Raw genomic sequence first — 25878 nt, 5'->3', positions numbered from 1 at the left:
CCACAGTGCCGGCCTTCACAGGTGCTGCTGCTCGCTAACAGCATGTTAAGAGCTATACGGGAGACCTTTGTGTTCTGTGTTGTGTGTGTGGCTATGTCGTGACCCCGTGTGGTGACCCCGTGTCGTGACCCCGTGTCGTGACCCCGCAGGTGGTGGGCGTCTCTGCGGTGACCGGCGCTGGGATGGTGGAGCTGTTTGAGGCCGTGGAGAAAGCGAAGGAGGAGTACGCGAGGTACGCACACGCTCACACACACGTACGCACACACGCACACGTGCGCACACACGCACACACACACACGCACACACACGCTCACACACACGTACGCACACACGCACACACGCACACACACGCAACAACAACAACAACCGCCATTCGCCACTAAGTGGCGGTGACGTCACCACGACGCTTGTGCCAGGCCATGTGCACCTTGAGGCCACGTGAAGTGTCGAACGCCCGCGGGCAGGAGGTCACGGGGCAGACCCAGGTGCCACGGGTCGACTGACTGAGATGACTGGCTGATGCACCACCTGTGCCCCCTACTGTGCCAATCTGCTGTGCTTTAGCCACCCGGCGCTCCGCTCGTTGTTGTGAGCGTCGCTCCTCCGCCCTCCGTTGTTGTTGGAGGTCGACTGCCTCCAACTGCCCAATAGCGTCCTTCACGAGCCTCCTCCACATAGGCCGATCTTGACACTGCTGGTACCAGTCATCGGCAAGTCCACTCAGCTACACGTCCTCCTGTACCACGTCACTCCATCTCTTCTCTAGCCCGTGCCGCGCCCGTTTAGCCCCCTCGATCCGGCCGAACAAAAGCTGTTTCGGCATGCGGTGGCTGGGCATGCGGGCTACATGATCCAGCCAACGCAGCCTTGCCTGCCGGAGGAGCTCACCGATGGGACCTTGCCCAGATCTTTCAAGGATTTGTGAGCTCCTCACACAATCCAGCCTGGTTAAACCCAGGATGGATCGTAGGCAAGCCAGCCTAAATGTCTCCAACCGGCGAAGATGTTCCATTAAGGGGGTCCACGTTTCGCAAGCGTTGAGAAGGGAGGGAATGACCTTGGCCGAGAAGACCTGAAGCATAGTGTGGAGCGACAGACCAGGTAGATTCCACACAGCGTTACGCAACCGATGAAAAGATGTTGCCGCTCGACTGATTCGGAGTGAGACCTCTGCTGTTAAACTGAAGCCGGTCATAAGCACACTGCCCAGGTATGGGAAACTCTCCACTCTCTCCACAACTGCCCCATCACCGATTGGGAGTTGTGGGGGTGGACTGTCCGATGGTACAAAATACCCAGGCAGGTGCACACACACACACACGCACGCACACACGTACAGTGAGGGAAAAACGTATTTGATCCCCTGCTGATTTTGTACGTTTGCCCACTGACAAAGAAATGATCAGTCTATAATTTTAATGATAGGTTTATTTGAACAGTGAGAGACAGAATAACAACAAAAAATCCAGAAAAATGCATGTCAAAAATGTTATAAATTGATTTTCATTTTAATGAGGGAAATAAGTATTTGAACCCTCTGCAAAACATGACTTAGTACTTGGTGGCAAAACCCTTGTTGGCAATCACAGAGGTCAGACGTTTCTTGTAGTTGGCCACCAGGTTTGCACACATTTCAGGAGGGATTTTGTCCCACTCCTCTTTGCAGATCTTCTCCAAGTCATTAAGGTCGAGGCTGACGTTTGGCAACTCGAACCTTCAGCTCCCTCCACAGATTTTCTATGGGATTATGGTCTGGAGACTGGCTAGGCCACTCCAGGACCTTAATGTGCTTCTTCTTGAGCCACTCCTTTGTTGCCTTGGCCGTGTGTTTTGGGTCATTGTCATGCTGGAATACCTGTCCACGACCCATTTTCAATGCCCTGGCTGAGGGAAGGAGGTTCTCACCCAAGATTTGACGGTACATGGCCCCCTCCATCGTCCCTTTGATGCGGTGAAGTTGTCCTGTCCCCTTAGAAGAAAACCACCCCCAAAGCGTAATGTTTCCACCTCCATGTTTGACGGTGGGGATGGTGTTCTTGGGGTCATAGGCAGCATTTCTCCTCCTCCGAACACGGCGAGTTGAGTTGATGCCAAAGAGCTCCATTTTGGTCTCATCTGATCACAACACTTTCACCCAGTTTTCCTCTGAATCATTCAGATGTTCATTGGCAAACTTCAGACGGGCATGTATATGTGCTTTCTTGAGCAGGGGGACCTTGCGGGCGCTACAGGATTTCAGTCCTTCACGGCATAGTGTGTTACCAATTGTTTTCTTGGTGACATTGGTCCCAGCTGCCTTGAGATCATTGACAAGATCTTCCCGTGTAGTTCTGGGCTGATTCCTCACCGTTCTCATGATCATTGCAACTCCACGAGGTGAGATCTTGCATGGAGCCCCAGGCCGAGGGAGATTGACAGTTATTTTGTGTTTCTTCCATTTGCGAATAATCGCACCAACTGTTGTCACCTTCTCACCAAGCTGCTTGGCAATGGTCTTGTAGCCCATTCCAGCCTTGTGTAGGTCTAAAATCTTGTCCCTGACATCCTTGGAGAGCTCTTTGGTCTTGGCCATGGTGGAGAGTTTGGAATCTGATTGATTGCATCTGTGGACAGGTGTCTTTTATACAGGTAACAAGCTGAGATTAGGAGCACTCCCTTTAAGAGTGTGTGCCTAATCTCAGCTCGTTACCTGTAATAAACAGGGGCGGAGCCAGGGGGTGACACGGTAGACAATTGTCACCCCCTAAAAAAAATAAAAAATCGAAAATCTGAAACATTCTGCGTATAAGTGTACGACACTCGGTCTGGCAAACTCCGTGCAACTGCATTGTCAGAGTGTGTCGCCAACCAATGGCGTCTAGTTCAACAGCCTGACTCTCTAATCATTCTTGAAATTAAAATTTGTTGAATGTCACCCCGGGCTGAAAATCCTGGCTCCGCCCATGCGTATAAAAGACACCTGGGAGCCAGAAATTTTTCTGATTGAGAGGGGGTCAAATACTTATTTCCCTCATTAAAATGCAAATGAATTTATAACATTTTCGACATGCGTTTTTCTGCATTTTGTTGTTGTTATTCTGTCTCTCACTGTTCAAATAAACCTATCATTAAAATTATAGACTGATCATTTCTTTGTCAGTGGGCAAACGTACAAAATCAGCAGGGGATCAAACACTTCTTTCCCTCACTGTACACCCGCACACACACGCACACACACGCACACACACGCACGCACACACGTACACTCGCACACACACGCACACACTTGCACGCACACACGTACACTTGCACACGCGCACAATCCCACACGCACACTTACGCACGCACACACACGCACGTACACTCGTGCACACGCACACGCACGTACACTCGGACACGCACACTCGTGCACACGCACGCACACTCGTGCACACTCACATCCGCCATTTGCCACTAAGTGGCGGTGACGTCACCACGACACTTGTGCCAGGCCATGTGCACCTTGAGGCCATGTGAAGTGTCGAACGCCCGCTGGCAGGAGGTCACTGGGCAGATCCAGGTGCCACGGGTCGACTGACTGAAATGACTGGCTGATGCACCACCTGTGCCCCCTACTGTGCCTACCTGCTGTGCTTTCGCCACCCGGCACACCGCTAGTTGTTGTGAGCGTCGCTCCTCCGCCCTCCGTTGTTGTTGGAGGGCGACTGCCTCCAACTGCCCAGTAGCATCCTTCACGAGCCTCCTCCACAGAGGCCGATCTTGACACCGCTGGTACCAGTCATCGGCAAGTCCACTCAGCTCCACGTCCTCCTGTACCACATCACTCCATCTCTTCTCTAGCCCGTGCCGCGCCCGCTTAGCCCCCTCGATCCGGTCAAACAAAAGCTGTTTCGGCATGCGGTGGCTGGGCATTCGGGATACATGACCCAGCCAACGCAGCCTTGCCTGCCGGAGGATGGATCGTAGGCAGGCCAGCCTAAATGTTTCCAATCGGCGAAGGTGTTCCATCAGGGGGGTCCACGTTTCGCAAGCGTAGAGAAGTGAGGGAATGACCGTGGCCGAGAATACCTGAAGCTTCGTGCGGAGCGACAGACCAGGTAGCTTCCACACAGCGTTACGCAACCGATTAAAAGATAATGCCGCTCGACTGATTCGGAGTTAGACCTGCTGTTAAACTGGAGCCGGTCATAAGCACACTGCCCAGGTATGGGAAACTCTCCACTCTCTCCACAACTGCCACATCACCGATTGGGAGTTGTGGGGGTGGAGTGCCTCATGGTACAAAATACCCAGGCAGGTTCTTAGTTTTGGTGGGGCTGATGGTAAGGCCCCATCTCTTAGTGGCACACTCCAGTTTCAGCAGCAGCACCTCCAACTCCTCCTCTGAGTGAGCGTCAATTACCAAATCATTGGCATACATAACGTGGTTGACCAATAGGGAGCCATCCCTTGACCGCACCTGGGCATTGATCAGCCTCCCATTGTACCTGTACCAGATGGAAATTCCTCTGGTACAGCCATCAAAGGCTTCACGAACTACGTGGTCGAAAAATATGTTAAATAATGTGGGAGCCAGAGGACATCCCTGTCGCACCCCAAGGTGTACAGGGAATGACTTCGACTCCCGGCCACGTAGTTTTACCCGGGCCCGCTCACCATAATGAAGGTCCTTAATGATCGTGAGCAGCGGGTCAGGAACTCCGAAAGCACGAAGAACAACCCAGAGCCCAGGCCTACTGATGGTATCTTAGGCCTTGACCAGGTCAATAAAGCAAAGATGTAGGTCTTGCTGGAATTCCCTACACCTCTGCTGTAGCAGACGGACAGAGTGTGCGTGCACACGCACATACGCACGCACATGCATGCACACTCGTGCACACGCACGCACACACGCGCACCCTCAAACACACTCGTACATACACACACGCGTGCATGCGTACACACACTCGCACACACGCGCGCAGTGAGTGTTGGAGAGAGCTGTGGGACGTGAGGTGTTGTTGTTGTGTTGTTGTGTTGTTGTTGTGTTGTTGTTGTTGTGTTGTTGTTGTTTGTTGTGTTGTTGTTGTGTAGTCGTGTTGAAGTGGGCTCTGTGTGCTGCTCGCTTGGCAGGGAATATCGGCCAGAGTATGAACGCCTCAAGCAGATCAAGGTGAGACAACCATCCCCCCACTCCCCCCATTCCCCCCACTCCCCCCACTCCCCCCACTCTCTCCACTCCCTCCACTTCCCTCACGCTCCCCCACTCCCCCCCACTCCCCCCACTCCCCTCCGCTCCCCCCACTCCCCCCACTCCCCCCACTCTCCCCACTCTCTCCACTCCCTCCACTCCCCTCACGCTCCCCCACTCCCCCCCACTCCCCCCACTCCCCCCCACTCCCCCCACTCCCTCCACGCTCCCCCACTCCCCCCCACTCCCCCCACTCCCCCCCACTCCCCCCACTCCCCCCCACTCCCCCCACTCCCTCCACTCCCCCCCACTCCCCCCACTCCCCCCACTCCCTCCACTCCCTCCACTCCCCCCACTCCCTCCACTCCCCCCACTCCCTCCACGCTCCTCCACTCCCCCCACTCCCTCCACTCCCCCCACTCCCCCCACTCCCTTCCACGCCCCCCACTCCCCCCACTCCCCCCACTCCCCCCACTCCCCCCACTCCCTCCCACTCCCCCCACTCCCCCCACTCCCCCCACTCCCTCCACTCCCCCCACTCCCTTCCACTCCCCCCACTCCCCCCCACTCCCCCCACTCCCCCCACGCTCCCTCCACGCTCCCCCACTCCCCCCACTCCCTCCACGCTCCCCCACTCCCCCCCACTCCCCCCACTCCCCCCCACTCCCCCCACTCCCTCCACGCTCCCCCACTCCCCCCCACTCCCCCCACTCCCCCCCACTCCCCCCCACTCCCCCCCACTCCCCCCACTCCCTCCACTCCCTCCCACTCCCCCCCACTCCCCCCACTCCCCCCACTCCCTCCACTCCCCCCACTCCCTTCCACTCCCCCCACTCCCCCCCACTCCCCCCACTCCCTCCACGCTCCCCCACTCCCCCCACTCCCTCCACGCTCCCCCACTCCCCCCCACTCCCCCCACTCCCCCCCACTCCCCCCACTCCCTCCACGCTCCCCCACTCCCCCCCACTCCCCCCACTCCCCCCCACTCCCCCCCACTCCCCCCACTCCCTCCACTCCCCCCCACTCCCCCCCACTCCCTCCACTCCCTCCACTCCCCCCACTCCCCCCACTCCCTCCACTCCCCCCACTCCCTCCACGCTCCTCCACTCCCCCCACTCCCTCCACTCCCCCCACTCCCCCCACTCCCCCCACTCCCCCCACTCCCTTCCACGCCCCCCACTCCCCCCACTCCCTCCCACTCCCCCCCCACTCCCCCCACTCCCTCCACTCCCTTCCACTCCCCCCACTCCCCCCACTCCCCCCCACTCCCCCCCACTCCCCCCACTCCCCCCACGCTCCCTCCACGCTCCCCCACTCCCCCCACTCCCTCCACGCTCCCCCACTCCCCCCACTCCCTCCACGCTCCCCCACTCCCTCCCACTCCCCCCACTCCCCCCACTCCCTCCACTCCCCCCCACTCCCCCCACGCTCCCTCCACGCTCCCCCACTCCCCCCCACTCCCTCCACTCCCCCCACTCCCCCCACTCCCCCCACTCCCTCCACTCCCCCCACTCCCTTCCACACCCCCCACTCCCCCCACTTGCCCCGGCAGCCTCTTGAAGGCTACACGGGGGGACCTTTGTCTTTGTGTGTCTTGGAACTTTTGATCGTTACCCGCTGTGTGGTACCGATCGTTCAATGGTAACGTGCCATCTTATTGCGGGACTACTACAACTGTTGTGTGGTGTTGTCTTGCTGTGGCCTGGGACTGTGTTGTTGTTGTCTTGATAAATCGTACTTGTGTAATGAATGTATTCATTACATATTCATATCCAGCGAGTTGATTACCATCTCCCCTACTTCGCACTCCGTGTTGTTTACGTGGTTTGTTGCTGGTGTAGCTTGCTGTGAGACCCCGTGCCCTTAACTGTACACCTGGGAAACAAAGAGCTTTATAGCTCATCGGATTCCACCTGCTCCTGCTGCTGCTGCTGCTGCTGTCTAAATGGGGATTCTCGCGATTCCGCGGTTGTGAACTCGGCCAGCACGAGGACGCCGCCAGACGTCAGCAGGAGCAGCTGACTCGGCTGCACAAGGACCTGGGCGCGGTGCACATGGGCACCGTGAGCGGTGCGTAAACAACAACAACAACGACAACGATGACGATGACGATGACGATGACGATGACGATGACGACGACGAGACAAAGCTGTTGGCGAGCAGCGGTGGCACCTTCGAAGAGGGCAGCTGCGTACGAGGGGTGGGGGAGGCGTGGACGGTGCCACGCCGCTGCCCGGCCGCCCCTTTTGTCATTTAAGGCTGAGTCGACCTAGGGGGGGGGGGGGGGAGGCCCAGCACCGGCTCGGATATTTCATGACTGACGTGAGCGGGGGTCGAACTCGGGTCGTCCGCTTTCGAAGCGCGGTGTCGCTAACCGCGGCACCCCACCTCTCTCGACGTGCGAAGATCCCCCGTGTAGCCTCAACAGACTGTTGGGGCTAGTGCTGCTAGTAGCGAGTAGCAGCGCCTACGAAGGCCGGCACTGTGGCACACGAGGTACACACACACGCACACACACACACGAGCGTGTGCGTGTGTGTGTGTGAGTGTCGATGCTACACCACCGCTCGTGGGGAGCGGTGGTGCAGCGGTTAGCGCTACGCTGCGCTACGAACCCGGCGTTGGCCGTGAGCGGGAACCGGTCACGGCCAACACCGGTGAGGAATATTTGAACCGGTCCTGGGCCTCCCCTAGGTCGACTCAGCCTCAAATGAGTACCTGGTGCGGTGTGTAAACATCGCCACTGGGGAGACAAAGGCGGCCGGGCGTGGTGCTGGCCACCCACCCCCTTGTGCGCCGTTCGGGCCTTCATAGGTGCTCACTAACAGCACTTGCCCCTTCAGTCTGTTGAGGCTATACGGGGAATCTTTGTCTTTGATCTTTTATCGATGCAGTGGCAGTCGCCCTACGTCCGCACAACGTCTCGGTAACTTGACGTTGTGCGTGTGCTGCAAAAGAGACTCATCTATTCTGGTTACACAACATAAACTTTACTCACCGTCTCTCACCCACTCGGCGTCGCAGTCGTTCACTTACCCGTTCACTCGCTCACCATCTCGCTCACCCACTCACTATCTCGCTCACCCACTCACCATCTCGCTCACCGTCTCACTCACCCACTCACCATCTCGCTCACCCACTCACCATCTCACTCACCCACTCACCATCTCACTCACCCACTCACCATCTCGCTCACCCACTCACCATCTCGCTCACCCACTCACCATCTCACTCACTCACTCACCATCTCACTCACCCGCTCACCATCTCACCCACTCACCATCTCACCCATTCACCATCTCGCTCACCCACTCACCATCTCGCTCACCCACTCACCATCTCGCTCACCCACTCACCATCTCACTCACTCACTCACCATCTCACTCACCCGCTCACCATCTCACCCACTCACCATCTCACTCACCCATTCACCATCTCGCTCACCCACTCACCATCTCGCTCACCCACTCACCATCTCACTCACCCACTCACCATCTCACTCACCCACTCACCATCTCACTCACCCACTCACCATCTCACTCACCCACTCACCATCTCACTCACCCGCTCACCATCTCACTCACCCACTCACCATCTCGCTCACCCACTCACCATCTCACTCACCCACTCACCATCTCACTCACCCACTCACCATCTCGCTCACCCACTCACCATCTCGCTCACCCACTCACCATCTCACTCACTCACTCACCATCTCACTCACCCGCTCACCATCTCACCCACTCACCATCTCACTCACCCATTCACCATCTCGCTCACCCACTCACCATCTCGCTCACCCACTCACCATCTCGCTCACCCACTCACCATCTCACTCACTCACTCACCATCTCACTCACCCGCTCACCATCTCACCCACTCACCATCTCACTCACCCATTCACCATCTCGCTCACCCACTCACCATCTCGCTCACCCACTCACCATCTCACTCACCCACTCACCATCTCACTCACCCACTCACCATCTCACTCACCCACTCACCATCTCACTCACCTACTCACCATCTCACTCACCCGCTCACCATCTCACTCACCCACTCACCATCTCACCCACTCACCATCTCGCTCACCCACTCACCATCTCGCTCACCCACTCACCATCTCGCTCACCCACTCACCATCTCACTCACCCACTCACCATCTCACTCACCTACTCACCCTCTCACTCACCTACTCACCCACTCACCATCTCGCTCACCCACTCACCATCTCACTCACCTACTCACCATCTCACTCACCCACTCACCATCTCACTCACCTACTCACCATCTCACTCACCCGCTCACCATCTCACTCACCCACTCACCATCTCGCTCAGCCACTCACCATCTCACTCACCCACTCACCATCTCGCTCTTGCAAGTGAGACTGGTATCCTGCTCTCTCTTGAGTTCGCAGCTGGCTACACAACTGCAAATTGAAACTTGAGTATCATATCTCGTGTCTCCCCTAACCACGTCTCTCCCCTAACCACGTGTCTCCCCGTGCGTGTCTCCCCACGTGTCCCTGCGTGTCTCCCCGCGTGTCCCCGTGTCTCCCCGCGTGTCCCCGTGTCTCCCCGTGTCTCCCCGTGTCTCCCCGTGTCTCCCCGCGTGCCCCGTGTCTCCCCGTGTGTCCCCGTGTCTCCCCGTGTCTCCCCGTGTCTCCCCGTGTCTCCGCGTGTCCCTACAGAAGCTGAGGTGGTGCTGCGGCCGGGCCCCTCGGAGCTGCTGCTCACGAGGGGCGGCGGCGACAACAACTACGACGAGGACGACGAGGACGACGGCGACAGCGACGACGACTGCGAGCGTGAGCCTCCTCGTTACTCAGTCCCTCTCACCTCGTTACTCAGTCCCTCTCACCTCGTTACTCGGCGCCTCTCACCTCGTTACCTGGCGCCTCTCACCTCGTTACTCGGCGCCTCTCACCTCGTTACTCAGTCCCTCTCACCTCGTTACTCGGTGCCTCTCACCTCGTTACTCCGGCGCCTCTCACCTCGTTACTCGGTCCCTCTCACCTCGTTACTCAGTCCCTCTCACCTCGTTACCTGGCGCCTCTCACCTCGTTACTCAGTCCCTCTCACCTCGTTACTCAGTCCCTCTCACCTCGTTACCTGGCGCCTCTCACCTCGTTACTCGGCTCCTCTCACCTCGTTACTCAGTCCCTCTCACCTCGTTACTCAGTCCCTCTCACCTCGTTACTCGGTCCCTCTCACCTCGTTACTCAGTCCCTCTCACCTCGTTACTCGGCTCCTCTCACCTCGTTACTCAGTCCCTCTCACCTCGTTACTCAGTCCCTCTCACCTCGTTACTTGGCGCCTCTCACCTCGTTACTCGGCTCCTCTCACCTCGTTACTCAGTCCCTCTCACCTCGTTACTCAGTCCCTCTCACCTCGTTACTCAGTCCCTCTCACCTCGTTACTCAGTCCCTCTCGCCTCGTTACTCAGTCCCTCTCACCTCGTTACTCAGTCCCTCTCACCTCGTTACTCAATCCCTCTCACCTCGTTACTCAGTCCCTCTCACCTCGTTACCTGGCGCCTCTCACCTCGTTACTCGGCTCCTCTCACCTCGTTACTCAGTCCCTCTCACCTCGTTACTCAGTCCCTCTCACCTCGTTACTCAGTCCCTCTCACCTCGTTACTCAGTCCCTCTCGCCTCGTTACTCAGTCCCTCTCACCTCGTTACTCGGTCCCTCTCACCTCGTTACTCAGTCCCTCTCACCTCGTTACTCGGCGCCTCTCACCTCGTTACCTGGCGCCTCTCACCTCGTTACTCGGCGCCTCTCACCTCGTTACTCAGTCCCTCTCACCTCGTTACTCGGTGCCTCTCACCTCGTTACTCCGGCGCCTCTCACCTCGTTACTCGGTCCCTCTCACCTCGTTACTCAGTCCCTCTCACCTCGTTACTCAGTCCCTCTCACCTCGTTACTCAGTCCCTCTCACCTCGTTACCTGGCGCCTCTCACCTCGTTACTCAGTCCCTCTCACCTCGTTACTCAGTCCCTCTCACCTCGTTACTCGGCTCCTCTCACCTCGTTACTCGGTCCCTCTCACCTCGTTACTCAGTCCCTCTCACCTCGTTACCTGGCGCCTCTCACCTCGTTACTCAGTCCCTCTCACCTCGTTACTCAGTCCCTCTCACCTCGTTACTCAGTCCCTCTCACCTCGTTACTCGGTCCCTCTCACCTCGTTACTCAGTCCCTCTCACCTCGTTACTCGGTCCCTCTCACCTCGTTACTCAGTCCCTCTCACCTCGTTACTCAGTCCCTCTCACCTCGTTACTCAGTCCCTCTCACCTCGTTACTCAGTCCCTCTCACCTCGTTACTCAGTCCCTCTCACCTCGTTACTCAGTCCCTCTCACCTCGTTACTCAGTCCCTCTCACCTCGTTACTCAGTCCCTCTCACCTCGTTACTCAGTCCCTCTCACCTCGTTACTCAGTCCCTCTCACCTCGTTACTCAGTCCCTCTCGCCTCGTTACTCAGTCCCTCTCACCTCGTTACTCGGTCCCTCTCACCTCGTTACTCAGTCCCTCTCACCTCGTTACTCGGCGCCTCTCACCTCGTTACCTGGCGCCTCTCACCTCGTTACTCGGCGCCTCTCACCTCGTTACTCAGTCCCTCTCACCTCGTTACTCGGTGCCTCTCACCTCGTTACTCCGGCGCCTCTCACCTCGTTACTCGGTCCCTCTCACCTCGTTACTCAGTCCCTCTCACCTCGTTACTCAGTCCCTCTCACCTCGTTACTCGGTCCCTCTCACCTCGTTACTCAGTCCCTCTCACCTCGTTACCTGGCGCCTCTCACCTCGTTACTCAGTCCCTCTCACCTCGTTACTCAGTCCCTCTCACCTCGTTACTCGGCTCCTCTCACCTCGTTACTCGGTCCCTCTCACCTCGTTACTCGGTCCCTCTCACCTCGTTACTCAGTCCCTCTCACCTCGTTACTCGGTCCCTCTCACCTCATTACTCAGTCCCTCTCACCTCGTTACTCGGTCCCTCTCACCTCGTTACTCGGTCCCTCTCACCTCGTTACTCAGTCCCTCTCACCTCGTTACTCGGTCCCTCTCACCTCGTTACTCGGTCCCTCTCACCTCATTACCTGGCGCCAGTCACCTCGTTACTCGGTCCCTCTCACCTCGTTACCTGGCGCCTCTCACCTCGTTACTCGGCTCCTCTCACCTCGTTACTCGGCGCCTCTCACCTCGTTACTCGGCGCCTCTCACCTCGTTACTCGGCGCCTGTCACCTCGTTACCTGGCGCCTCTCACCTCGTTAGCTCCTCTCACCTCGTTACTCGGCGCCTCTCACCTCGTTACTCGGCTCCTCTCACCTCGTTACTCGGCGCTTCTCACCTCGTTACTCGGCTCCTCTCACCTCGTTAGCAGCTCCTCTCACCTCGTTACCTGGCGCCTCTCACCTCGTTAGCAGCTCCTCTCACCTCGTTACCTGGCGCCTCTCACCTCGTTAGCAGCTCCTCTCACCTCGTTACCTGGCGCCTCTCACCTCGTTAGCAGCTCCTCTCGCCTGCGCTGCACGCGCTCAGAACCCGACGACCCGAGTTCGATTCCCGCTCACGATCAACAACGGTGGCGAACAATTGAACCGGTTCCTGGGCCCTCCCCTAGGTCGGCTCGGCCTCAAACGAGTGCGTGGTGGCGGTGCGTAGTAAACGTCGCCACTCGGGGAGACAAAGGCGGCCGGGCGTGGCGGCGGCCCACCCGCTCGTAGATACCGCTCGCTAACAGCGCTCGCCCCACACTGCTGCGAAGGCCACGTGGGGAGGAGGAATCTCTGGCCGTCCCCGCCAGAGCTGTTCGTGGTTTTGTTTTCCAGGCACTGAAGAGAGCAACGAAGGCTCCTCGTTCCTGAACTTCACCCAGAAGGCCCCCAGGAAGCTGTGATGATGCCCCCCCCTGCCCCGACCCCTTGGTGGAGGGCGTCACGCGGAGCGCCCTCCCTGCCTGCAGTTCGTGCCCCCTGTTGTGCACGAGCTGTTAGCGTGGAGTTGGATGGGCGGAGTTTGTTCCACCCCCACTCCACACTACACACTCACCACCCACTCACCACCCACTCCACACTCCACACTCACCACCCACTCACCACCCACTCCACACTCCACACTCACCACCCACTCACCACCCACTCCACACTCACCACCCACTCACCACCCACTCCACACTCACCACCCACTCCACACTCACCACCCACTCCACACTCCACACTCACTCCACACTCACCACCCACTCCACACTCACCACCCACTCACCACCCACTCCACACTCACCACCCACTCCACACTCACCACCCACTCCACACTCACCACCCACTCCACACTCCACACTCACTCCACACTCACCACCCACTCCACACTCACCACCCACTCCCCCGCCCCCACCACTCACCACCCCCCGCCCCCACCACTCACACCCTCGCCCCCACACCACCACTCACACCCCCCACCCACACCACCACTCACACCCCCACTCCACACTCACCACCCACTCCCCCGCCCCCACTCCACACTCACCACCCCCCACTCACACCACCACCCCCCACCCACACCCCCCATCCCCCACTTACCCCCCCACCCCCCACCCAATCCCCCACCCACCCCCCCACGTTCGGCAGTGGCGACGTAGCCGGGAGCTGTACATTTGATCGGCGTTTCTTAATTTAAGTATAAAAAATAAAGTCACAACAGCTTGTGAATGTATAGTCTCCGTGTGTGGCGTTTGTGTTGTACGCATGTTTATGTTGAACTAGTTGGGTTGTGAGTTACATGGGTTGTGTGTTAGTTACATGGGTTGTGTGTTAGTTACATGGGTTGTGTGTTAGTTACATGGGTTGTATGGTAGATGTGTTGTGTGTTACATGGGTTGTGTGTGTTACATGTGTTGTGTGTTAGTTACATGGGTTGTATGGTAGATGTGTTGTGTGTTACATGGGTTGTGTGTGTTACATGTGTTGTGTGTTAGTTACATGTGTTGTATGTTAGTTACATGTGTTGTGTGTTAGATCTGTTGTATGGTAGATTTGTGTGTGAGTTACATGTGTTGTGTGTGTTACATGTGTTGTGTGTTAGTTACATGTGTTGTGTGTTAGATGTGTTGTGTGTTAGTTACATGTGTTGTGTGTTAGATGTGTTGTATGGTAGATGTGTTGTGTGTTAGTTACATGTGTTGTGTGTTAGATGTGTTGTATGGTAGATGTGTTGTGAGTTACATGTGTTGTGTGTGTTACATGTGTTGTGTGTTACATGGGTTGTGTGTTAGTTACATGTGTTGTGTGTTAGTTACATGGGTTGTGTGTTAGTTACATGTGTTGTGTGTTAGTTACATGGGTTGTATGGTAGATGTGTTGTGTGTTAGATGTGTTGTATGGTAGATGTGTTGTGAGTTACATGTGTTGTGTGTGTTACATGTGTTGTGTGTTACATGTGTTGTGTGTTACATGTGTTGTATGGTAGATGTGTTGTGTGTTACATGTGTTGTGTATTAGTTACATGTGTTGTGTGTTAGATGTGTTGTATGGTAGATGTGTTGTGTGTTACATGTGTTGTATGGTAGATGTGTTGTGTATTAGATGTGTTGTATGGTAGATGTGTTGTGAGTTACATGTGTTGTGTGTTAGTTACATGTGTTGTGTGTTAGTTACATGTGTTGTGTGTTACATGTGTTGTGTGTTAGATGTGTTGTGTGTTAGATGGGTTGTGTGTTAGTTACATGTGTTGTGTGTTACATGTGTTGTGTGTTACATGTGTTGTGTGTTAGTTACATGTGTTGTGTGTTACATGTGTTGTGTGTTAGTTACATGTGTTGTGTGTTACATGTGTTGTGTGTTAGATGTGTTGTGTGTTAGATGGGTTGTGTGTTAGTTACATGTGTTGTGTTACATGTGTTGTGTGTTAGTTACATGTGTTGTGTGTTACATGTGTTGTATGGTAGATGTGTTGTGAGTTACATGTGTTGTGTGTTAGTTACATGTGTTGTGTGTTAGATGTGTTGTATGGTAGATGTGTTGTGTGTTAGATGTGTTGTGTGTTAGATGTGTTGTGTGTTAGATGTGTTGTGTGTTACATGTGTTGTATGGTAGATGTGTTGTGTATTAGATGTGTTGTGTGTTAGATGTGTGGTGTGTGTTACATGTGTTGTGTGTTACATGTGTTGTGTTACATGTGTTGTGTGTTACATGTGTTGTGTGTTAGTTACATGTGTTGTGTGTTACATGTGTTGTTAGGTATTCTCCGCACTCTCAAAGTTATTTAGTGTTAATCATAAAATGACTCGTGATTAATGGTTTATCGCACTCCTTATATGGGCATCAAGGGGCGGAGCGTGCTAATGGTTTATTGCCCCCCACTCCTTATATGGGCATCAAGGGGGGCGGTGCGTAGTTAACGGTTTAGCACACCCACTCCTAATATGGGCATCAAGGGGGCGGTGGGGTTTGCGCTGGCGCGCCTTGGTTACCACGGTGACGCGATGTGCGCGCCTTGTATGGGCATCGTGAGCTCGGGGCGAGGTGGGGGTGGGGGAGAGAGCCGGGTGGCTCCTTGCGCGGGGGCCACCGAGGGGCTGAGGGGGGGGTGAGGGGGGGGGCCGCCTACTTATAAGGCGGCGCGCGCGCGCCCGCCGCTCACAACGTCGGCTCTGAGCGCGCGACTGCTGCCCCGCCCCCACTCAGCGGATCTCTGAAGCGATGGTGAGTGGCGAGTACCCCCCCCCCCCTCGTTGTATTCCACAGTGCAGATTAGCATGGGGGGTAGAGGGGGTATAGAATTGACACTACACATTGACGTGGTGGTAGTGGTACTCTAGATGTCACACCAACAGAGGGTTTTACAAGCAGCACTATGGCGGAACGTCACGGCCCTCGCATTGGAAATGCGGTGGCTTGGCTCGCCAGCACACAGACGGTCCGTGTCGTGTGGTGGAGGGTCTGACGACATAACGTGTGGTGGTGGTGGAGGGTCTGACGACATAACGTGTGGTGGTGGTGGAGGGTCTGACGACACAACGTGTGGTGGTGGAGGGTCTGACGACACAACGTGTGGTGGTGGAGGGTCTGACGACACAACGTGTGGTGGTGGAGGGTCTGACGACACGACGTGTGGTGGTGGAGGGTCTGACGACACAACGTGTGGTGGTGGAGGGTCTAACGACACAACGTGTGGTGGTGGAGGGTTTAACGACACAACGTGTGAGTGCATATTGACGCGCTCTAACCCAAACACAACCGATGGACGTTACTACATTTTATATACTCAGCAATTACCTCAGACACTGGTACATGTCACATAGCACGCGTGGAGACGTCTAGGAGATGTTCAGTGTACACGTTAGTGTCATAGTACACGTGGAGATGTCTAGGAGATGTTCAGTGTACACGTTAGTGTCATAGTACACGTGGAGATGTCTAGGAGATGTTCAGTGTGCACGTTAGTGGCATAGTACACGTGGAGATGTCTAGGAGATGTTCAGTGCACACGTTAGTGTCATAGTACACGTGGAGATGTCTAGATGTTCAGTGTACACGTTAGTGTCCTAGTACACGTGGAGATGTGTGGGAGATGTTCAGTGTACACGTTAGTGTCATAGTACACGTGGAGATGTCTAGGAGATGTGTGGGAGATGTCTGGGAGATGTTCAGTGTACACGTGGAGATGTCTAGGAGATGTTCAGTGTACACGTTACTGTCATAGTACACGTGGAGATGTGTGGGAGATGTTCAGTGTGCACGTTAGTGTCATAGTACACGTGGAGATGTCTAGGAGATGTTCAGTGTACACGTTAGTGTCATAGTACACGTGGAGATGTCTAGGAGATGTTCAATGTACACGTTAGTGTCATAGTACACGTGGAGATGTCTAGGAGATGTTCAGTGTACACGTTAGTGTCATAGTACACGTGGAGATGTCTAGGAGATGTGTGGGAGATGTCTAGATGTCTAGGAGATGTGTGGGAGATGTGTGGGGGATGTCTAGATGTGTGGGAGATGTCTGGGAGATGTCTAGGAGATGTGAGGGAGATGTGTGGGAGATGCCTAGGAGATGTGTGGGAGATGTCTGGGAGATGTTCGCCTGCGTGCACGGAGATTCGGGACGTGCTGGTCACTCTGCGCGCCTTGCTCGATCCGCTGCTCGACGAGAACCCCTTTGCTGGGCCTTGCTTCATTGAGCGATGCTCACATTTTGCTAAATCAGCACGGCGGCTGTAGCGTCACACAGCTGCGTGTTACTACAGCTGCGTCGTGTCGGGGAGTCATCATCCAACAGTGGATAGACCACGGCTGATGACGATGATCTGCTACACAGTGTGAGCAACACGCGCTGGGGACCGCGCGGTTCGTACGTCCACCATCATCAGCCGTGGCCGATCCACTGCTGGATGGACATTGTCCTGCACTCCGGTGCTGACCGGGCAGTGTGAATCACTGCAATTGAACGCGTGCACGTGAGAGTTGTGGTGCGTGTTGTGTTGTGTGGATGTCACACCGCACGCCACATTTTTAACCCGCAGTAGGAATACCAGCGACCAATGTCATCCACGATGCAGCCTTTTTTTGGGTGAGATCGCACGGATAGAAACGTTGTCGTGAAACCCGCCGCCACCCGACACAGCCGATTAGTGAGGTATGTCACGGAATACAGAACGTGGACAATTGGTTACGCGTACGGCAGATTGTAAAAGTTGTGGCTTTGCTCTCCCACACACCGACCGTCCTCTTTTTAGAACCTGCAAATATTGCGTCTGTGTGTTGTTCTGTGAGATGATGCCATTGTAGACGATACGACCAGCGTGGTGAAGTATGGTCAAATTACCCCCCCACGTAGATTATAATCGGAGGCCGTCATCCAGCAGTGGATAGCCGCTGCACACACACACACAGTGCTCTGTAGACCACGATAGACTACACACACGGTGCCTCGTGTAGACCACGATAGACTACACACACAGTGCTGTGTAGACCACGATAGACTACACACACAGTGCCTCGTGTAGACCACGATAGACTACACACACACAGTGCCTCGTGTAGACCACGATAGACTACTCACACAGTGCTGTGTAGACCACGATAGACTACACACACACAGTGCCTCGTGTAGACCACGATAGACTACACACACACACAGTGCCTCGTGTAGACCACGATAGACTACACACAGTGATCTGTAGACCACGATAGACTACACACACACAGTGCCTCGTGTAGACCACGATAGACTACACACACAGAGTGCTGTGTAGACCACGATAGACTACACACACACAGTGCTCTGTAGACCACGATAGACTACACACACAGTGCCTCGTGTAGACCACGATAGACTACACACACACAGTGCTGTGTAGACCACGATAGACTACACACACACAGTGCCTCGTGTAGACCACGATAGACTACACACACACAGTGCCTCGTGTAGACCACGATAGACTACACACACAGTGCCTCGTGTAGACCACGATAGCCTACACACACAGTGATCTGTATAGACCACGATAGACTACACACACACAGTGCCTCGTGTAGACCACGATAGACTACACACACACAGTGCCTCGTGTAGACCACGATAGACTACACACACACAGTGCTCTGTAGACCACGATAGACTACACACACACAGTGCCTCGTATAGACCACGATAGACTACACACACACAGTGCCTCGTGTAGACCACGATAGACTACACACACACACAGTGCCTCGTGTAGACCACGATAGACTACACACACACAGTGCTCTGTAGACCACGATAGACTACACACACACAGTGCCTCGTGTAGACCACGATAGACTACACACACAGTGCCTCGTGTAGACCACGATAGACTACACACACACACAGTGCCTCGTGTAGATCACGATAGACTACACACACAGTGCCTCGTGTAGACCACGATAGACTACACACACACAGTGCCTCGTGTAGACCACGATAGACTACACACACACTGCCTCGTGTAGACCACGATAGACTACACACACACACAGTGCTGTGTAGACCACGATAGACTACACACACAGTGCCTCGTGTAGACCACGATAGACTACTCACACACAGTGCCTCGTATAGACCACGATAGACTACACACACAGTGATCTGTATAGACCACGATAGACTACACACACAGTGCCTCGTGTAGACCACGATAGACTACACACACACAGTGCTCCGTATAGACCACGATAGACTACACACACACAGTGCCTCGTGTAGACCACGATAGACTACACACACACAGTGCCTCGTGTAGACCACGATAGACTACACCCACAGTGCCTCGTGTAGACCACGATAGACTACACACACACAGTGCCTCGTGTAGACCACGATAGACTACACACACAGTGCTCTTGTATAGACCACGATAGACTACACACACACAGTGCTGTGTAGACCACGATAGACTACACACACACAGTGCCTCGTGTAGACCACGATAGACTACACACACAGTGCCTCGTGTAGACCACGATAGACTACACACACACAGTGCCTCGTGTAGACCACGATAGACTACACACACACAGTACTGTGTAGACCACGATAGACTACACACACAGTGCCTCGTGTAGACCACGATAGACTACACACACAGTGCTGTGTAGACCACGATAGACTACACACACAGTGCCTCGTGTAGACCACGATAGACTACACACACAGTGCCTCGTGTAGACCACGATAGACTACACACACACAGTGCCTCGTGTAGACCACGATAGACTACACACACACAGTACTGTGTAGACCACGATAGACTACACACACAGTGCCTCGTGTAGACCACGATAGACTACACACACAGTGCTCTGTAGACCACGATAGACTACACACACAGTGCTCTGTAGACCACGATAGACTACACACACAGTGCTGTATAGACCACGATAGACTACTCACACAGTGCCTCGTGTAGACCACGATAGACTACACACACAGTGCCTCGTGTAGACCACGATAGACTACACACACACACTGCCTCGTGTAGACCACGATAGACTACACACAGAGTGCCTCGTGTAGACCACGATAGACTACTCACACACAGTGCCTCGTATAGACCACGATAGACTACACACACACAGTGCTCTTGTATAGACCACGATAGACTACACACACAGTGCTCCGTATAGACCACGATAGACTACTCACACAGTGCCTCGTGTAGACCACGATAGACTACACACACAGTGCTCTGTAGACCATGATAGACTACACACACACAGTGCCTCGTGTAGACCACGATAGACTACACACACACAGTGCTGTGTAGACCACGATAGACTACACACACACAGTGCTCCGTATAGACCACGATAGACTACACACACACAGTGCTGTGTAGACCACTATAGACTACACACACAGTGCCTCGTGTAGACCACGATAGACTACACACACAGTGCCTCGTGTAGACCACGATAGACTACACACACACAGTGCCTCGTGTAGACCACGATAGACTACACACACAGTGCTGTGTAGACCACTATAGACTACACACACAGTGCCTCGTGTAGACCACGATGTGTGTGTGAGTGAGGCTGTGTGAGTGAGAGTGAGGCTGTGTGTGAGTGAGGCTGTGTGTGAGTGAGGCTGTGTGTGAGTGAGGCTGTGTGTGAGTGAGGCTGTGTGTGTGAGGCTGTGTGTGAGCGAGGCTGTGTGTGTGAGAGTGAGGCTGTGTGTGAGTGAGGCTGTGTGAGTGTGAGTGAGGCTGTGTGAGTGTGAGTGAGGCTGTGTGAGTGAGTGAGGCTGTGTGTGAGTGACTGAGGCTGTGTGTGAGTGAGACTGTGTGTGAGTGAGGCTGTGTGTGAGTGAGTGAGGCTGTGTGTGAGTGAGGCTGTGTGTGAGTGAGGCTGTGTGTGAGTGAGGCTGTGTGTGTGAGAGTGAGGCTGTGTGCGAGTGAGAGTGAGGCTGTGTGAATGTGAGTGAGGCTGTGTGAGAGTGAGGCTGTGTGTGTGAGAGTGAGTCTGTGTGTGAGTGAGGCTGTGTGTGTGTGAGTGAGGCTGTGTCCGAGTGAGAGTGAGGCTGTGTGTGAGTGAGGCTGTGTGTGAGTGAGGCTGTGTGTGAGTGAGGCTGTGCGTGTGAGAGTGAGGCTGTGTGTGAGTGAGGCTGTGTGAGTGTGAGTGAGGCTGTGTGAGTGTGAGTGAGGCTGTGTGAGTGAGTGAGGCTGTGTGTGAGTGAGTGAGGCTGTGTGTGTGTGTGAGTGAGGCTGTGTGTGAGTGAGGCTGTGTGTGAGTGAGGCTGTGTGTGAGTGAGGCTGTGTGTGAGTGAGGCTGTGTGTGAGTGAGGCTGTGTGTGAGTGAGACTGTGTGTGAGTGAGGCTGTGTGAGTGAGAATGAGGCTGTATGTGAGTGTGAGTGAGGCTGTGTGTGAGTGAGGCTGTGTGTGAGTGAGGCTGTGTGTGAGTGAGTGAGGCTGTGTGTGAGTGAGGCTGTGTGTGAGTGAGGCTGTGTGTGAGTGAGGCTGTGTGTGAGGCTGTGTGTGAGTGTGAGTGAGGCTGTGTGTGAGTGAGAGTGAGGCTGTGTGTGAGTGAGGCTGTGTGTGAGTGAGGCTGTGTGTGAGTGTGAGTGAGGCTGTGTGTGAGTGAGGCTGTGTGTGAGTGAGGCTGTGAGTGAGGCTGTGTGTGAGTGAGGCTGTGTGTGAGTGAGGCTGTGTGTGAGTGAGTAAGGCTGTGTGTGAGTGAGGCTGTGTGTGAGTGTGAGTGAGGCTGTGTGTGAGTGAGGCTGTGTGAGTAACCGCACACCCCCTGCTGCTGCTGTATGTTCGCAGGCTGCTGTTTCTGCAATCGCGCTGTTCCTGGCGGTCTCCATAGCCTGCGTGAACGCGCAGGTCAGCTGCCGCACCCACACTCACCCACACACCCACAGGCACCCACACACCCACACACAGTCACCCACACACAGTCACCCACACACACCCACACACCCACACCCACAGGCACCCACAGACACACCCACACACACCCACACACAGTCACCCACAGGCACCCACACACACACCCACACACCCACAGGCACCCACACACAGTCACCCACAGGCACACACCCACACACAGTCACCCACACACCACACACCCACACACACCCACACACAGTCACCCACAGGCACCCACACACACACAGTCACCCACAGGCACACACAGGCAAAAACACACACCCACAGGTACCCACGCACACCCACAGGCACCTACACACCCACAGGCACCTACACACCCACAGGCATCCACAAACCACACACACAGTCACCCACACACACGCACAGGCACCCACACACACCCACAGGCACCCATACACCACACACACACAGTCACCCACACACCATACACCCACACACCCACAGGCACCCACCCACACGCACAGGCACCCACACACAGGCACCCACACACACCCACAGGCACCCACACACCCACAGGCACCCACACACCCACAGGCACCCACAAACCACACACACACAGTCACCCACACACACCCACAGGCACCCACACACACCCACAGACACCCACACACCCACAGGCACCCACAAACCACACACACACAGTCACCCACAGGCACACACAGGCAAAAACACACACCCACAGGCACCCACACACACCCACAGGCACCCACACACCACACACACACCCACAGGCACCCACACACACCCATAGGCACCCACACACCACACACACACCCACAGTCACCCACACACACAGTCACCCACACACACCCAAAGGCACCCACATAAAGACAAATATCCCCCCCCCCGTATAGCCTTAACAGGCTGTTGGGGCAAGGGCTGTCAGGGCCCATCCATTCAGTCCGCACGCATGGAGTGGGGAGTGGGGGGTGAACCCGAACGCTTTCGCCTGCGTATGGGAGGGGGGGGGGTCTACTGTTTATTTCTGTTTATTTATTTTGTCAGTGTGCGCATAGGAAACGGGGGTGGGGGGTGAAGCCTCGATAATAATTTGTCTACATTGGCCTTCAAATGAGTGAGATAGTCCGCCGGTGGACTGTTTGCTTAGGCACGTGAATATTATTGATCCTTGATCGTTTCTGCGTGGATTAAATAGCGGCCGTTCTATAGGATTCTGGAAGGGGGAGGGTGTAACAAGTCCGCGTGCAGACAGGGAGGGGGTTAGGGGTCACGTCGTGACAGACCCCTGCGTCCATACTCAATGGGTGGCTCCTGAGCGAGTAGCAGCAGCAGCGCCTGCTGCTGTGGCGTCAGCCGGCACCACACGAGGTGGGGGGGGTTGGCCAGCACCACCACTCCCGGCCAGCACCACCACGCCCGGCCAGCACCACCACGCCCGGCCAGCACCACCACGCCCGGCCAGCGCCACCACGCCCGGCCCTCAGAGGTTGCTGGAAGTCGCTGACAGCACTTGGCCCTGCGGTCTGTGTAGGGGGACCTTTGTCTTTGTGTGCCGTGTTGATGTTGCGCGCTGGGCGAAGCAGGCCGCTCCTGCAGGCGGCCGCCGGGAATTCTCTCAGAGTGTAGGAATGCGTGCACGTCACAGCGGGGGTGGGGGTGGTGTGGGGGGTGGTGGGTGGGTGTGGAGGGTGGTGGGTGGTGGGTGGGGGTGGTGGTGGGGGTGAGTGTGGGGGGTGAGTGTGGGGGTGAGTGTGGGGGTGAGTGTGTGGGTGAGTGTGGGGGTGAGTGTGTGGGTGAGTGTGGGGGTGGTGGTGGGGGTGAGTGTGGGGGGTGGTGGTGGTGGTGGGGGTGAGTGTGGGGGTGAGTGTGGGGGTGAGTGTGGAGGGTGAGTGTGGGGGTGAGTGTGGGGGGTGAGTGTGGGGGTGAGTGTGGGGGGTGAGTGTGGGGGTGAGTGTGGGGGGTGAGTGTGGGGGGTGAGTGTGGGGGTGAGTGTGGGGGTGAGTGTGGGGGGTGAGTGTGGGGGGTGAGTGTGGGGGGTGAGTGTGGGGGTGAGTGTGGGGGGTGAGTGTGTGGTGAGTGTGGGGGTGAGTGTGTGGTGAGTGTGGGGGGTGAGTGTGGAGGGTGAGTGTGTGGTGAGTCTGTGGGGGTGATTGTGGGGGTGAGTGTGTGGTGAGTGTGGCGGGTGAGTGTGGCGGTGAGTGTGGGCGTGGTGAGGGTGAGCGAGGGTGGTGATGCAGGCTGTGGGTGACACTCGGCGGGGCGTCTGTGCAGTGCTCACGAAGCGCCTCCTTCCTTGTCAGTTGCTCCATCCCCTTGTCTCCGCGTCTCTCCGCTCAGCCGCCAGTCCGCTTGTCTCTCTGTCTCTATGCTAGGTTGTCTGTCTGTCTCTATGCTAGGTTGTCTGTCTGTCTGTCTCTATGCTAGGTTGTCTGTCTGTCTGCTAGGTTGCCTGTCTCTATGCTAGGTTGCCTGTCTCTATGCTAGGTTGTCTGTCTGTCTCTATGCTAGGTTGCCTGTCTCTATGCTAGGTTGTCTGTCTCTCTGTCTGCCTGTCTCTATGCTAGGTTGTCTGTCTCTATGCTAGGTTGTCTGTCTCTCTGTCTGCCTGTCTCTATGCTAGGTTGTCTGTCTCTATGCTAGGTTGCCTGTCTCTCTGTCTGCCTGTCTCTATGCTAGGTTGTCTGTCTGTCTCTATGCTAGGTTGCCTGTCTTTATGCTAGGTTGCCTGTTTCTATGCTAGGTTGCCTGTCTCTCTGTCTGCCTCTCTATGCTAGGTTGCCTGTCTCTATGCTAGGTTGTCTGTCTCTCTGTCTGCCTGTCTCCCTAGGTTGCCTGTCTCTATGCTAGGTTGTCTGTCTGCCTGCCTGTCTCTCTGTCTGCCAGCATATGTCTGCTAGGTTGCCTGTCTCTCTGCTAGGTTGTCTGTCTACCTGCCTGTTGTCTGCCTGTCTGCCTGCATCTGTCTGCATCTCTGTCAGTGTTATCCATTTGTCCATGTGCTTGCATGTCTGCTCCATTATACGCACAGAAGTGTGTGGATCACGTGAGTCTATGGGTCTCTGTGTAAGTCTATGGGTCACGTGAGTCTATGGGTCCCTGTGTAAGTCTATGGATCACGTGACTCTATGGGTCTCTGTGTAAGTCTATGGGTCACGTGAGTCTATGGGTCTCTATGTAAGTCTATGGATCACGTGAGTCTATGGGTCCCTGTGTAAGTCTATGGATCACGTGAGTCTATGGGTCTCTGTGTAAGTCTATGGGTCACGTGAGTCTATGGGTCTCTGTGTAAGTCTATGGATCACGTGAGTCTATGGGTCTCTGTGTAAGTCTATGGATCACGTGAATCTATGGGTCTCTGTGTACGTCTATGGATCACGTGAGTCTATGGGTCTCTGTGTAAGTCTATGGATCACGTGAGTCTATGGGTCTCTATGTAAGTCTATGGATCACGTGAGTCTATGGGTCTCTGTGTAAGTCTATGGGTCACTGTGTAAGTCTATGGATCACGTGAGTCTATGGGTCTCTGTGTAAGTCTATGGATCACGTAAGTCTATGGGTCTCTGTGTAAGTCTATGGATCACGTGAGTCTATGGGTCCCTGTGTAAGTCTATGGATCACGTGAGTCTATGGATCACGTGAGTCTATGGGTCTCTGTGTAAGTCTATGGATCACGTGAGGCTATGGGTCTCTGTGTAAGTCTATGGGTCACTGTGTAAGTCTATGGATCACGTGAGTCTATGGGTCTCTGTGTAAGTCTATGGATCACGTGAGTCTATGGGTCTCTATGTAAGTCTATGGGTCTCTATGTAAGTCTATGGATCACGTGAGTCTATGGATCACGTGAGTCTATGGAGAAGAAC

General features: G+C 55.4%; 2 protein-coding genes across 2 annotated transcripts in view; both read left to right on the top strand.

Moving 5' to 3' along the window:
• GPN1 (GPN-loop GTPase 1) overlaps positions 1 to 13855 on the top strand; it is a 32752-nt gene extending 18897 nt beyond the window's left edge. The window contains exons 10-14 of the mRNA XM_076053620.1: positions 150 to 232; positions 5092 to 5131; positions 7135 to 7219; positions 9843 to 9959; positions 12979 to 13855. Of these exons, the coding sequence (XP_075909735.1) occupies positions 150 to 232; positions 5092 to 5131; positions 7135 to 7219; positions 9843 to 9959; positions 12979 to 13046 (393 nt within the window). The 3' untranslated portion in view covers positions 13047 to 13855. The remainder of the gene's footprint in view (positions 1 to 149; positions 233 to 5091; positions 5132 to 7134; positions 7220 to 9842; positions 9960 to 12978) is intronic.
• Positions 13856 to 15736: 1881 nt separating this feature from the next.
• The window catches only part of FSTL1 (follistatin like 1), a 65620-nt gene continuing 55478 nt past the window's right edge, over positions 15737 to 25878 (top strand). Inside the window, exons 1-2 of the mRNA XM_032977138.2 lie at positions 15737 to 15846; positions 21932 to 21991. Of these exons, the coding sequence (XP_032833029.2) occupies positions 15844 to 15846; positions 21932 to 21991 (63 nt within the window). The 5' untranslated portion in view covers positions 15737 to 15843. The remainder of the gene's footprint in view (positions 15847 to 21931; positions 21992 to 25878) is intronic.

The sequence above is a fragment of the Petromyzon marinus genome, chromosome 62, assembly GCF_048934315.1.
Source record: "Petromyzon marinus isolate PM22_M1 ecotype Great Lakes invasive population chromosome 62, UKy_Petmar_22M1.pri1.0, whole genome shotgun sequence".
Lineage (NCBI taxonomy): Eukaryota > Metazoa > Chordata > Hyperoartia > Petromyzontiformes > Petromyzontidae > Petromyzon > Petromyzon marinus.
This window is presented reverse-complemented; position numbering and strand designations above follow the sequence as displayed.